Source organism: Mauremys mutica, chromosome 4, assembly GCF_020497125.1.
Source record: "Mauremys mutica isolate MM-2020 ecotype Southern chromosome 4, ASM2049712v1, whole genome shotgun sequence".
NCBI classification, from domain to species: Eukaryota; Metazoa; Chordata; order Testudines; family Geoemydidae; genus Mauremys; species Mauremys mutica.
The window spans coordinates 13,064,783-13,077,704 of NC_059075.1; the positions used below are offsets into that span (position 1 = coordinate 13,064,783).

Genomic DNA, 12,922 nt, shown 5'->3' on the forward strand with positions numbered 1-12,922 from the left:
CCTGTGCACCCCTTCCAGAGCTGCCAGGGGCATAGTGGGAGTGTGCCTGCTGAACTATCCCATAGGATGGTGCAGTGAGCTCCCTCTTCCCCACTTGACTAGTTCTGCTAGCTAGTGATGCACAGAGGTTGGTGTGGCCTGCAAGAAGGGGCTACAGTCATGCCTGGACCCTGCTGAGGCAAGGGGGCACAAAACGGGGCAGCAAAGAGTCCTGTGGCACCTCATAGACTAACAGACGTATTGGAGCATGAGCTTTCGTGGGTGAATCCCCACTTCTTCGGATGCATGTAGTGGCAGTCACCCTGTGGCAGTCACATATGCACAGGGCAGGTCCAGGCACAGTCTGGCTTTTAACCTTGGAAGGTTTGCTCATGTGCACCTTTCCTGTTCCCAAATAAAGCTGCCCACACCGAAGTAATGTTCCTAGCATGGGCTGCTAAACCTGACCAGCCCAGTAAGCCACAAAGTGCTGCTCCTCCCATTCCAGTACAGTGCTGCTGAAGGCTGTGCAAGTCTAGCACATTGGATAACACAAGCCATGAGGCGGCCAGAGTGTGACTGCTTATATGAGGTTATGTCTAGTCACTGGAGCTGGTTGAGATTTTTTTCACTGAAAAGGGTTTTGACGATAAAAAATGACTTTTTGAGTGATACGTTCTACATGTCTCGATGCTTCGTTGGAATGAAAAAGCTGGGTTTGATTAGAATCAAAGTGGAAGTGGTTTGTTTTTTCCTTCTCTTTCCCCTTTTTTTCCTCCTCCCACTTCCCAAAGGGGGGAAAAAAGGAAGAGAAAGAGGGGGAGAAAGACCCCAGATTTTCACTTTGCTTAAAAGCAAATGGAAAATTTGCACTTAATTTTGTTTCAATAAGAAAATTACAAATTTCATCACACATTTTTGAAAGAAAATGAACTTTTTCTTGAAATTGTGCCTGGAAGAGGTTTCAGATTTTTTGACCAGTCCCATTATTCAGAATGACATACAAAGGCAGCTTGCAGGAACACCACAGTGAAGAGAAGAGGAAAAGCTCCTAGGATATCAGGACAGACAGGATGAGAGTTTGGACCAGGGACGGGGTTGTCAGCGTAACTCTTGAGAGTGCCAGTGAGATGGATTTTGTGAACGGGTGACAGGGCACACATCATGTGGAAGGGGGAAACAAATTGAGAAGAGGTAATAATAGTGACCATATTTTAAATAAAACCTGGATTATCGAATAGCTAAAACCCTTTTTCTGAATTTGCATCTGATCCCACTAGAAGTCTGTGGTGAACCTGGGTATAATTTTCAAATGGGACCCTAAAATAATACATTCACAAACTTTGCTCATATAACAACATTTATGCACACAAATCAGGTCACTGTGCATCTAATCACCCAATTTGCTGGTGCAATGTTACAGGCAGGGTTGCAAGTCTGGCCCTCAATCTGTTTGCATGTTAATGGAGTATCAGGGTTTGTTTGTTTCAGTCTGCTTAACATGCAAACTTCTCAAACTTCATGAACAAACTTTTGTGCTAACCCTCAAAAGGCATCAGCCCAGGTTGGGGACTAAATACATCCTTAATACTGATTTTGGTAAGCTTGGCCTTATAATTTCTGCAAAAAAAGAACACCTGAAATTGGAAGACTATTCTTCCCTTGAACTACAACTTGACCACATTTGTTCAGTCTTTACGGGAAACCCTCTGAAAAAGAAAGAGGGGCTAGATTCTCAGTGGGTCAGAGTAGCTCCATAGAACTGGCATCTAAGCCAATACGCATCAGCTGACAACCTGGCTCCAAGCATCTGTATCTATCAAGGTTCAACACAAGACATACAACAAATCCTCAGGGACACATCCTCAGCTGGTGTAAACTAGCCTGGCTCATTTGGAGCCACACCAGGTTACACCAGATGAGGATCTAATCCATAATGTCTGTTGAAACCATCCACCTCTGAAAATGTGGAAAGCATCGGAAGTAACAATAGGCCGAAATTACTATTTTATGACAAGGTGGCTAATTAGAATGGTTTCAAAGCAGCTAACAAGATTACACTTTAAATGCATACATGAATATTATTACCATTGAACACTGCTATCAGTACTGAAAACGGAGAACATAGCCATGGAGAAATGCTTGGTCTAGCTTTTCAGTCCCATTTTAAAGCCAGCTCCTACTTTAAGTGAACAAGTAAGATAATATTCAGAAAACAGGTGCCAGTACAAGCCCTGTTCATAACATTGTTTCAATGAAGCTAAGTAAGATGGACTTCAAAGAAACCTGCATTCTTTATTCACCTTGGCATCAGGTGCTACAGAGATGAATGTTATAGTTAGTATTTAGTAGCATTTGTTTAAGAATCCACAGGTTCTTTACTTGGAATCTTTCACATTTTTTTTTAATTGAGACTTCTAGGTCAACAGAGAAGCAGACAGAAATGTATCACTTCTGGATATCTAAAAATTGGATTGTAGAAGGGGAAATGAAAGCAGAGGTGACCACTTGGCTAGGGTATTGCAAATAACTAGCTGTGCAATGCAAGGTATCTGGGGGTCTTTTCTAATAGAACTGGTACCTACCATAAGTATTGATCACAGGATATCCTAGAGCAGTGTTTCTCAACCAGGAGTATGTGTACCCCTGGGGGTACACATAGGTCTTCCAGGGGGTACATCAGCTCATCTAGATCTTTGCTTAGTTTTACAACAGGCCACAGAAAAGCACTAGCAAAATCAGTACAAACTAAAATCAAAGTGAGAAAGCAATTTTTCAGTAATAATGTGCTGTGACAGTTTTGTATTTTGATGTCTGATTTTGTAAGCAAGTGAGGTGAAACTTGGGGATACACAACACAAATCAGACTCCTTGTGGTGTGGACGTAGCCCCACCTCCATGGGAGAGGGGGCTAGAGTAGGCCAGAGCGGCTGTGCAGGCCGGCAGCCAATCAGGAAAGGGCTTATTGAGAACCAATGAGGGCTGAGATTGGAGCCAGCCAATCAGGGCTCAGCTTGGTCCTATATAAAAGCTGCCCAGAAGAGCAGCAGGGGGTCTCTCCCAGACCTTCAGAGGGGGAGGGCTGTCTCCTGAGTGAGGAGACCAGCACCAGGGACAGCGCAGTGCTGGGCAGGCTTTGGGGAGTAGAAGAGAACTCCAGCCCACTACCTGCCAGGCTGCAGGCCCTGAGGGAAGAAGGGCCTAGCCGGTGCAAAGGGGCTGAAGGGGAAGCGGCCCAGGGAGAGAGGCGCACAAGGAGAGAGAAGGAGGGTAGGAAGCAGGAGCGCCAGCAGCCTTTTTGGCACCCTAGGCGGCGGAAAGTCCCGCCCCAAAATGGTGCCCCTGACAGAGGCAGTGGAAGGTCCCGCCCCTGAAATACCGCCAACGACTGCGGTGGCTGTATGTTCGGCCGCCGCAGTCGCCGCCCCCCCAATGTCAGTGCCCTAGGCGACCACCTAGGTCGCCTAATGGGTTGCGCCAGCCCTAGTAGGAAGGCTGCCACCAAAGGGTCCCTGGGTCAGGACCCAGTGTAGAAGGTGGGCCTGCGTCCCCCCCTTCCCCTTTGCACAAACACCCAACCAGTGGATGTGGTGAGAGTGGACTGCACCAGTCCCCTGACACTAGAGGTTAGACTTTGGGGTGTGGTTGACCATGGTGGCTAGGGTGCAGAGAAGGACTGCTGATAACACCAGAACCCCCGAAGGGGGTGAGACTGGAGCAGTGGGCACTGTTGGAGGGCAATGGCCTGAAGAGGACGCTGCCGAGCGGGGAGCAACGCGGGTCCAGACAGCAGCAAGGAACAGACGACAGACGGGACACCACAAGCAGAGGGCGCTCCCCATGAACTGAGCTAATTCCCGGAGGTAACCAGCGGGAGGTGCCACGGTGGTGAGTCCCAACCCCGTCACACTCCTGAAAGGTTGAGAACCACTGTCTTAGAGGATCATGCCACATCTTCATAGGTCAGGATGCCTAGTTTAGCAGCCCATATATCTGAAGCGATAGATGCTGCCATCTTGTGTTTTTAAGCCACTCTCAGAAACACAGCTTCCAACAGTGATACTTCGAGAAAGACCTCAGAGCAGTGCACAACGTGACTGCCTGGTGTTGTGACATCATTTCTGAAGTACTACCTTCTGCAGTCAGCTCTTCTGCCTGTCAGTGTATGGAGGCCCGCAGTGGCTGGCATACTCAGTGGTATATGTACCTCTGCACCGTCATATATACTGGATAGCTCAACCCCAGTCTATTTCTGATACATCACCTTCTAACTGTGAAAGATGCAAACAAAGTAACACTCTGCCGTAATTCACCTTACTCTGCAATGATAATATTTGAAATGGGACATATGTCCAGCACGAGAGAATGACTTTGGTTCTCCCTTAGGATTCTATCATCACCTGTGATTGATACAATCATGTCATACTTCCAGGATAGAGGAATAAAAATACACTGCAATATGTTTGAATATTACATACCAATACTGAATGTATTTCCGTTACCACAAAGAATATTTACAAAAAGCATGTTAAGATGAGCAAAACCAAAGCACCAACTATTTTATCAGCTGCTTTTCAGAATAAACACCACCTAGCTTTTCACTAACCCACCCCAAAATAGTACTGATATATTACATTGCCTCATCCTTAATTTTAGTTAATGGCATACCTGGTTTTCTAGTAAATTAAAAGTTGTGCTAACCACCACTCAGATTTTCCGTAACTTCAATCAAGACTCATTGCAGTATTTGCAATGGCTTTTATCTTTGTCTGTCATGTACATAGACAGCCCTATGAAAGGAAAAATGTTACCTGACATGAAGCAGTAATTAACGAAGGTGGAAAATTTGTACAACTTCATTTTTTCAGAAAATAGATATTTGGGGGAGGGAGAGTGTCAACACAGTCTCTTGTTGACCATATAAACCCCCCAATGTTTATTCTTCTTGTGGCTATTTTTGAGGGGGTTACAGTTCTGCAGCTGCATGAATTTGGGTTTTATCAGTAGAATGTTACAGACATAGCCAATATCCTATGGCTATTTGAGCATCTTCCCCGTTTTCATCACAAAAGTCCCTGCACTCTCATTCCTCATGCATAAAAAGCTACATCAAGGGAAAGGAAAAGATAAATAAAGGATGGTAATCATTCATTCCAACTAGGTTCTTTCTCACCAACGTGGGCCATATTGTGTCATTCAGTTTTAAGCACAACTGCCTACTGATTTCAAAGGGGAGACTGCAAAAAGAGAGATGGCACAATAATACTATTAATAATTTGTTAAGCAAAGATAGCATACCCTGTGCCCCTATATTTTGTACTTTATGTATATATTTTTTGTTTTTGGTAAAGATGGACAAAAAATCCAATCTGGCTTTAAGTCAAGATGAGTTTGACAACTTGACTCAGCAATTTTCTCTTTTCCACAAGAATAGGCAGCATTTTAATATCTAACCTTTTTTTTAAAAGTAACTCATGGAATTTAGTATACAGAATTCATGTTATTATAATAAATCTTGGTGGTGAATCTTTCACATGTAGATGGTTGAAAATGGTTCTTTATTAACACAATGGAAGCTGTGATCTGCTGGGGGCTTATATTAGCAGGTGCATCTGTTTACTTTGTAGCTGCCTGACTTTAGGATAAATCCCTCCGAATGTGGTGACGATTATGTGCAGAAACAAGGTTTAAAATATATCAGAAACAGCAATCGGCTGGATCCAATTAACCTTCCCCACTCCCCAAACACATTCAGAAGGCTTTCCAGATCACATTCCAATTACCAGGGTTTATATTCTTTTGAGGAGGAGAAATTACATCCGAAAAGAAGCACAGGCCCTTTAAGCAGATGCTGTTAAAGAGTGTAATTCACATTTAGAGACCCACTAGAGATCATTAATAATGTACACAATATGTTCAAAGTAAAAAAAATGTACCTTGTTGTCATAAAGATTATTATAGAATTAATACAATAAAACAAAGCCTGCCACACACACACATAACATTACAAGACTGGATCCATCTTTCCATCTAGTTTTCTGTAATCTGCTCCCCAAGCAGTGTCACATAGACAGTCTTTTAACAAAACAAAGGATAGATGCTCGCTATTAAGTGTGAAGCTGAATAAAAATGGCTGAAAAGCTGTCAGGCGAGCTGGAAGGTAGCCAGCCACACCCAGTGCTAACATGGACCGTGTCAAAAATAAATTTGTTATAACAGAACGTCCCCTCTATTGTCCTTGTCAGTTACACAACAGATGATCAAAACAGCGCAATATTTTACAGCAGGTGGTTTAGGGGTGCGCTAGAAAAAATAATCACGGAATAATTTTAAAGGCTACCATACAGCAAACTGACAAATGTGTAGCAATGCCACCGTATTCTCAGTATTATTACAGTTATTGCTGGGGCTACATTTTCTTTGTGTTGACAGTGGACACAGATCTCAAAATGGGTGTGTCCCATCCAAAAGGATGCACTGAAGCTTCAAAACAGGACTGTCAGTAAACCTCAGGAGCCTAAACAGACACAAATTCACAATTACTGCCCTCTTCTAAAAGCACCACGGCATATGAAATCATGCTGGGCACAGACTGACAATGATCCCAAGGATGAGGAAAAGAGCTACATAATCAGGGATGGGTGGGATTGCCAGGAGCTGCAGCGTGAGAGGAAAATGTCCTGCATTATATGTTTTTAAGACGTAACAGCCGGGGACTGGAGAAATAAAAGAAATTCATAGAGTATAATCAGAGTTGTTTTTCAAAATTACTTCAAAGAAAATCTTCCGGGGAAATAAAAAGCATGCAAAGGCCCACAGGTGAACAATGCAAAATGGATGGATGCTGCCTTTGCCTTCTCTCACATGCAGTCTTTCTAGGCATGCAACACTAGAATAGATATAATACCCTGACATTTCCAGTTGCTCCACAGACAGTCCATCTTGGTAGAATCGGCACTGGCTTGCATCTTGAGGGGTTAGGAATCGCGGCTCCTTTCCTGGATTCTCACTGAGGCATTCCAAAGCATGAATAGGTTAGTGGGTATCACGGCTGCTTCCTTGCACTGACTACAGACCGATGCTGTAAGCAGAACAGGGAGAGGGGGGAGGGCATATTGTACGCGCTGCGGTCTTCACTGCAGCAAATCAGCACTGTGATGTGGTTGCCCTAGGGAGCAGGCTCCTTTGAAAAGGGGATGCAGTTGCCTATCAAATCAAAAGCATTCGCTTGGCGGCTTAGCCCGGTTAAGCCATCGAAATGGTTAACTCAACCTGACAGCACAGAAAGAAAAACAAATTGGGTGGGGTGGGTGGGGCTCAGCTTCCTATGTATTTACTCCCCCTGTGACTATTAAGGTTCCAGAAATTTCTGGAGAACATTAAGAAATCCACTGTTTTCTTCAGATTGGTGGAGGGCCAAATCTCCCCTCATTTACACCCCTCCATCTGCATTAGTCCTGCTCCCTGTCACGTCTGTGCAGGGCCAGAGAAGGCCTGGCTGCAGCTCAGGGCAGAAGCCAGCTCCCGAAATGCAGCCCAGTCTCCATTTATTTTTAATTTTTTAAATGATCTGTGAACTGAGATTTGGCCAAATAGTCCAGAGACGCAAGGAAATGACAGAGTAAATAAACCCCCCAAACGTTCGCAGCTTTCCAAGTCTGGGTATAGGACAGAGCACAAATGAGCAGAGACTGGATTCCAGTTACCGCGCCCAAGCCCCCCATCTGTGCATCACACAGAAAAGCAAGCGCAGATAGGGGAATGTGTATGATAATGGGACTTTGGAGAGAGGGCGTTAGGAGCCAGCAGCGACATGGGGCTATGTTCCTAGGGAGATACACTAGACAGTTCTTAAACAAACGCTATATTAAAGGTGGCTCCACATGATGTACATGTGGTAGGAGCATCTTTACATTTAAAGAGGGAAAGCTCTTAGCATAAAGCATGCAGGGGCGGCTCCAGGCCCCAGCACGCCAAGCGTGTGCTTGGGGCGGCAAGCCGCGGGGGGCACTCTGCCGGCCCCGCGAGGGCGGCAGGCAGGCTGCCTTCGCGGTTTGCCTGCGGAGGGTCCGCTGGTCCCGCGGTTTCAGCGGACCTCCCATGCCTGCGGGACATCCGCCGAAGCCGCGGGATCAGCGGTCCGTCCACAGGCAAGCTGCGGAAGGCAGCCTGCCTGCCGTGCTTGGGGTGGCAAAATTCCTAGAGCCGCCCCTGAAAGCATGGAAGCCATGAATTCTTGATTTCTAATCCCAGCTCGGACACTGATTTCCCCTTAGCCATGCCACTTAACTTCTTTGCCTCAGTTTCCCCAGCAGTAAAATGAAGGATGGTGCTTCCCCATGTCCCTTGCAGAGACATGCTGAGGGTTAATTAATCTAGCATCCTAGAGCTGAACAGCACCGGCAATAAGCAGACTTATAATTTACAGTGTTTGGCCTTTTCAAAGCACAGTGCATATATTAATCAATCCCCAAACACCCCCTAATAAGTTTTATTATCCCCATTTCACTGATGGGAAAACAGAGACATGGAAACCTACCATACAAGTCACTGTCAGCACTGGGATTGGTCCTTAGGAGTGCCCAGCTCCCAGACTCATAGTTAATCTTCTAGACCAACGGTCCCCAAACTGTGGGATGCGCCTTCCTAGGAGGGTGTGGAGGAGTATTTGGAAAGGCATAGTGGGGCCCGGGCCCAGGCCAGGCCACATGGGGGGCGGAGAGAGAATGCCACCCTGCCCCGCTCTGCTCTGGCCTTGGCCCCAGCCCCGGCTCTACTTCTGGCCCTAGCCCCGCCCCCAGCTCTGGCCTCGGCTCCTGCCCAGGCCCCAGCCTTGGCCCCCGGCCCCAACAATAGCTCCACTCCCAGCTGTGGCACCGGTTCCAACCAAGGCCCCAGCTGTGGCTCCCGGGGGGTGCGGGGCAGGGGATAGGGTTGCCAACTTTCTAGTCGCACAAAACCCAACACCCTAGCCCCGCCCCTTCACTGAGGTGCCACTCATTCCCCCGAGGCCCCGCCCCTCACCTGCCCCTTCTCCGAGGCCACACCCCTGCTCACTACATTCCCCCTTCCTTGGTGGCTTGCTCTCCCCCACCCTCACTCACTTTCACTGGGCTGGGGCGGGAGTTGGGGTGCAGGAGGGGGTGAGGTCTCCGGGGTGGGGCTGGGGATGAAGGGTTTGGGATGCAAGAGGGGGCCTCAGGCTGGGGGGTGGGGCCGAGGGATTTGGAGTGTGGGAGGGGGCTGTGGGTTGAGGCAGTGGGTTGGGGTGCAGGAGAGGGTGAGGGCTCTGGAGTGTGGCCAGGGATGAGGGGTTTGGGGTGGAGGAGGATGCTCGGGTTTGGTGGGGGCTCAGGGCTGGGGCAGATGGTTGGGGCTCAGGGTTGGGGTGTGGGCTTACCTCAGGTGGCTCCCAGTCAGTGGTGCTGTGGTGCTAAGGCAGGCTAGTCCCTACCTGTCCTGGCTGGCACCTCGCTGCACCCTGGAAGCAGCCCAGCTGGTCCAGGTCCTAGGCAGAGACGCAGCAGGCGGCTCTGCATGCTGCTCTCACCCGCAGGCACCGTTCCCCACAGCTCCCATTGGCCGGTTCCTGGCCAATAGGAGTGCGGAGCCGGTGCTCAGAGTGGGGGCAGCATGCAGAGCCTCATGGCCTCCCTGCCTAGGACCTGGACCAGCTGGCTGCTTCCAGGATGCAGCTCGGTGCCAGCCAGGACAGGTAGGGGCTAACCTGCCTTAGCGCCACAGCACTGTAGACCTTTGCGACCAGGTGTTCTGGTAAAAAACTGGACACCTGGTCACTCTAGGGGGGGATGTGGACAGCAGTAAGGAGGGGCATGAGGTAAAAAGTTTGGGGACCACTTTTCTAGACCATGCCATCACATTAAATATTGTTATTGATACATTCTAATTGTACATTAAACTCAGTCTCAGTGTAACAGCCACATAAATATCAAGGGCTAAATTCTCCAGTTTTCATCCTGGATACATTGAACTCCCACTGAAGCCAATGTATTGTAAAAAATCCTTGTGCTGCAGACACAGCTATGTACGTCGCACACCCAGCCATAGGGAGCTGGGACTGGACTGCTTCAGAGAAACAGGCCTCTAGCGCTTACGCTAACAGAGGTCCTTTGCAGCTGGCAGTAGCAGGTCACTTATCTTCCTCTTGGACAACTTCTCCCACAGTTGAAGCCAATATCTGGGGAGAATCTTAATATGTAACACGTTGCTCTTTACACCGTAAAATCTGCTAGTGCTACTATAGCCAAAGGCCTGATGACCTCATTGTTCAGGTTTTTAAATCATTTTCAAAGGCCAGAAAGGCAGACCTGATCCCTCTCATGCAGGAGTCATTGTAGAACTGAGAGAGATGAACTAGTGGAGAAGCTGATCTAAGGCAAGGGGGAAGTGAGGACTAAGGAATACATGAAATAAGGTCACCAGCAGGGACCTTGAGAGGTCATCTAGTCCAGCCCCAAGCTGGGGGCATGACCAAGTAAACCTGGATCATCCCTGACAGGTGTTTGTCCGTGATGGGGATTCCATAACCTCCCTTGGAAGCCGATTGCAGAGTTTAACCATCCTTATCGGTAGAAAGTTTTTTCTACTATCTAACGTAGGGGTCGGCAACCTTTCAGAAGTGGTGTGCCGAGTCTTCATTTATTCACTCTAATTTATGGTTTCGGGTGCCAGTAATACATTTTAATGTTTTTTAGAAGGTCTCTCTCTATAAGTCTATACATTATATAACTAAATTAGTGTTGTATTGTAAAATAAACAAGGTTTTCAAAATGTTTAAGAAGCTTCATTTAAAATGAAATTAAAATGTTGATCTTATGCTGCCGGCCCGCTCAGCCCGCTGCTGGTCTGGGGTTCTGTTCACCTAGGCCGGCAGCGGGCTGAGCGAGGCCTGTGGCCAGGACCCTGGCTGGCAAGGGTCTGTCAGTCAGAACCCAAGACCAGCAGCAGGCTATGCGGGGCCGGGACCCAGAGGGCTGGGGGCAGAGGGCTGGAGTCAGGGCTGGGGGCTGGGTATGTGGTGGGGGGGTAGGTGTCAGGGCAGAGGGGGGCCTGGGTATGGGTGGGGGTGCCAGTGTCAGGGCTAGGGTTGGGTGGGGGGATGAAGGAGTCAAGCAGAGGGCTGGGTGTGTATGAGGGAGGTATAGGGCTCAGGGAAGGGGACTGGGGGGTGTCCAGGGCTCAGGGCAGAGGGTGTGGTGTATGTGTGGGGGTCAGGGCTCAGGGGAAAGGGCTGGGTGACTGCCCCCTAAGAACTCCCAACCCCGCTGCTCCTTGTCCCCTGACTACCCCGTCCTGGGACCCCACCCCCTATCTAAGCCTCCCTGTTCCTTGTCCTCGGACTGGACCCTATCCCCTACCTGTCCCCTGACTGCCCCGACCCTTATCCACACCCCAGTCCCCAGCCAGACCCCCGGGACTCCCATGCCTATCCAACCACTCCCTGCCCCCTGACAGGACCCCCAGAACTCCCGACCCATCCAACCCCCCCGACTCCCTGCCTGCGCTAACCCCTCTCCACACTCCTGCCTCCTGACAGGACCCCCAGAGCTCCTGATTCATCCAATCCCCCCCAGCTCCTTGTCCCCTGACCACCCCCTCCAGAGACCCCCCCACCCTAACTGCCCTCCCCAGGACCCTCCTTGCTCCCGGTCCCCTGACTGCCCTGACCCCTATCCACCCCTCGCCCCCTCACAAACCCCGGGACTCCCATGCCCCATCCAACCCCCCTGCTCCCTGACTGCCCCCTCCAGAGACCCCCACCCCTAACCACCCCCCCGGGACCCCACCTCCCCATCCAACCCACCCTGCTCCCTGTCCCCTGACTGCCCCCACCCCTTATCCAACGCCCCCAGTCCTGGGCCCCTTACCATAAGGCTCCACACAGAGCTAGATACGCCGCCCCGTGGGAGCGCGCAGCCCCGACCCCCAGAGCACTGCACTCGGCGGCAGGGCTCCAGAAGAGGGGCCAGCAGCTTGCTGCGCTCTGCTGGCGCTCCGGCCCCGGAGCGCGAACCCCGCGGCTTGCCATGCCGGGAGAGTGGGGCTATTTGCCCACCCCGTGTGCACGGCTATGCTTCTGCTCCCTGCTCCCACGGGGGAAGCAGAGGGCAGAGGAGAGCGGGTGAGGCTGGGCAGGATTTTTAATGGCATGCTGGAGTCCGGACAGGCTCGCATGCCATAGGTTGCCGACCCCTGGGTTAAGACATTGGGCTGGGAATCAGGAGATCAGGTGTCATTTTCCAGCTCTGTGACTTTGGGCAAGTTATGAGGGCTGGCATTTTCAAAGGTACCTCTGGAAATTAGGCGCTAACCTCCTACTGAAATTCAAGGGCATTGGGGCACCCATCTCCTCTGAAAAACTCAGCCTTAATCTTTCTGTGTCAAGTTCCCGGCATGTCCGTAACAGGGAATAAGAATATCCCCCTACTTCACAGGGATGATATGAGGATAAATTCATTAATGGTAGAATGTTGGAGGTAGAATGTTGGAATGTCGGTAGACAATTGCCAGAAGTGCCATAGCAGTTTCAGCTATTTCAGGCACATGGCAACACAATACTCATATTAAACTGAATTTAAATAGCAGTAAAATGTCTTCTGTGCCAATCATTGGCCTCTTTGGGAGCGAGACATTTGGAGACAGAAAATTCTCTCTCTATGAATCACAAAGGGTATGAGCAATCATGCAGTCTAGTTTGTTCTCATGCAGCTTGGGGTAGCAGGGAAGTCACAGCAGGCTGCATCTCAGAAATAGGGAAGCCTATCTTTTGGCTGCTAATATGGAAAATTATTTGGCTGGGCTTTCAGATTAGTGATGAGGGAAGGCGGGAGCTCAGAGGGAAGCTGTCTAGCTATATCCTAAGATAATGCATCTCCTGGAAACAGAGAGGAGGATGAGTATTATTACAATAACAGGGCTATGA

General features: G+C 49.2%; 1 protein-coding gene across 3 annotated transcripts in view; it reads right to left on the bottom strand.

The window, feature by feature from the left end:
* Positions 1-12,922, bottom strand: part of RTN1 (reticulon 1) — a 200,789-nt gene that overhangs the window by 17,690 nt on the left and 170,177 nt on the right. Inside the window, exon 1 of one of the 3 annotated variants that reach the window (XM_045015352.1) lies at positions 6,887-7,163. The exons of the other annotated variants lie outside the window; for them this stretch is intronic. Within the exon in view, the coding sequence (XP_044871287.1) occupies positions 6,887-6,947 (61 nt within the window). The 5' untranslated portion in view covers positions 6,948-7,163. Of the gene's footprint in view, positions 1-6,886; positions 7,164-12,922 lie in introns of those variants that run through there. 3 annotated transcript variants of the gene reach the window in all.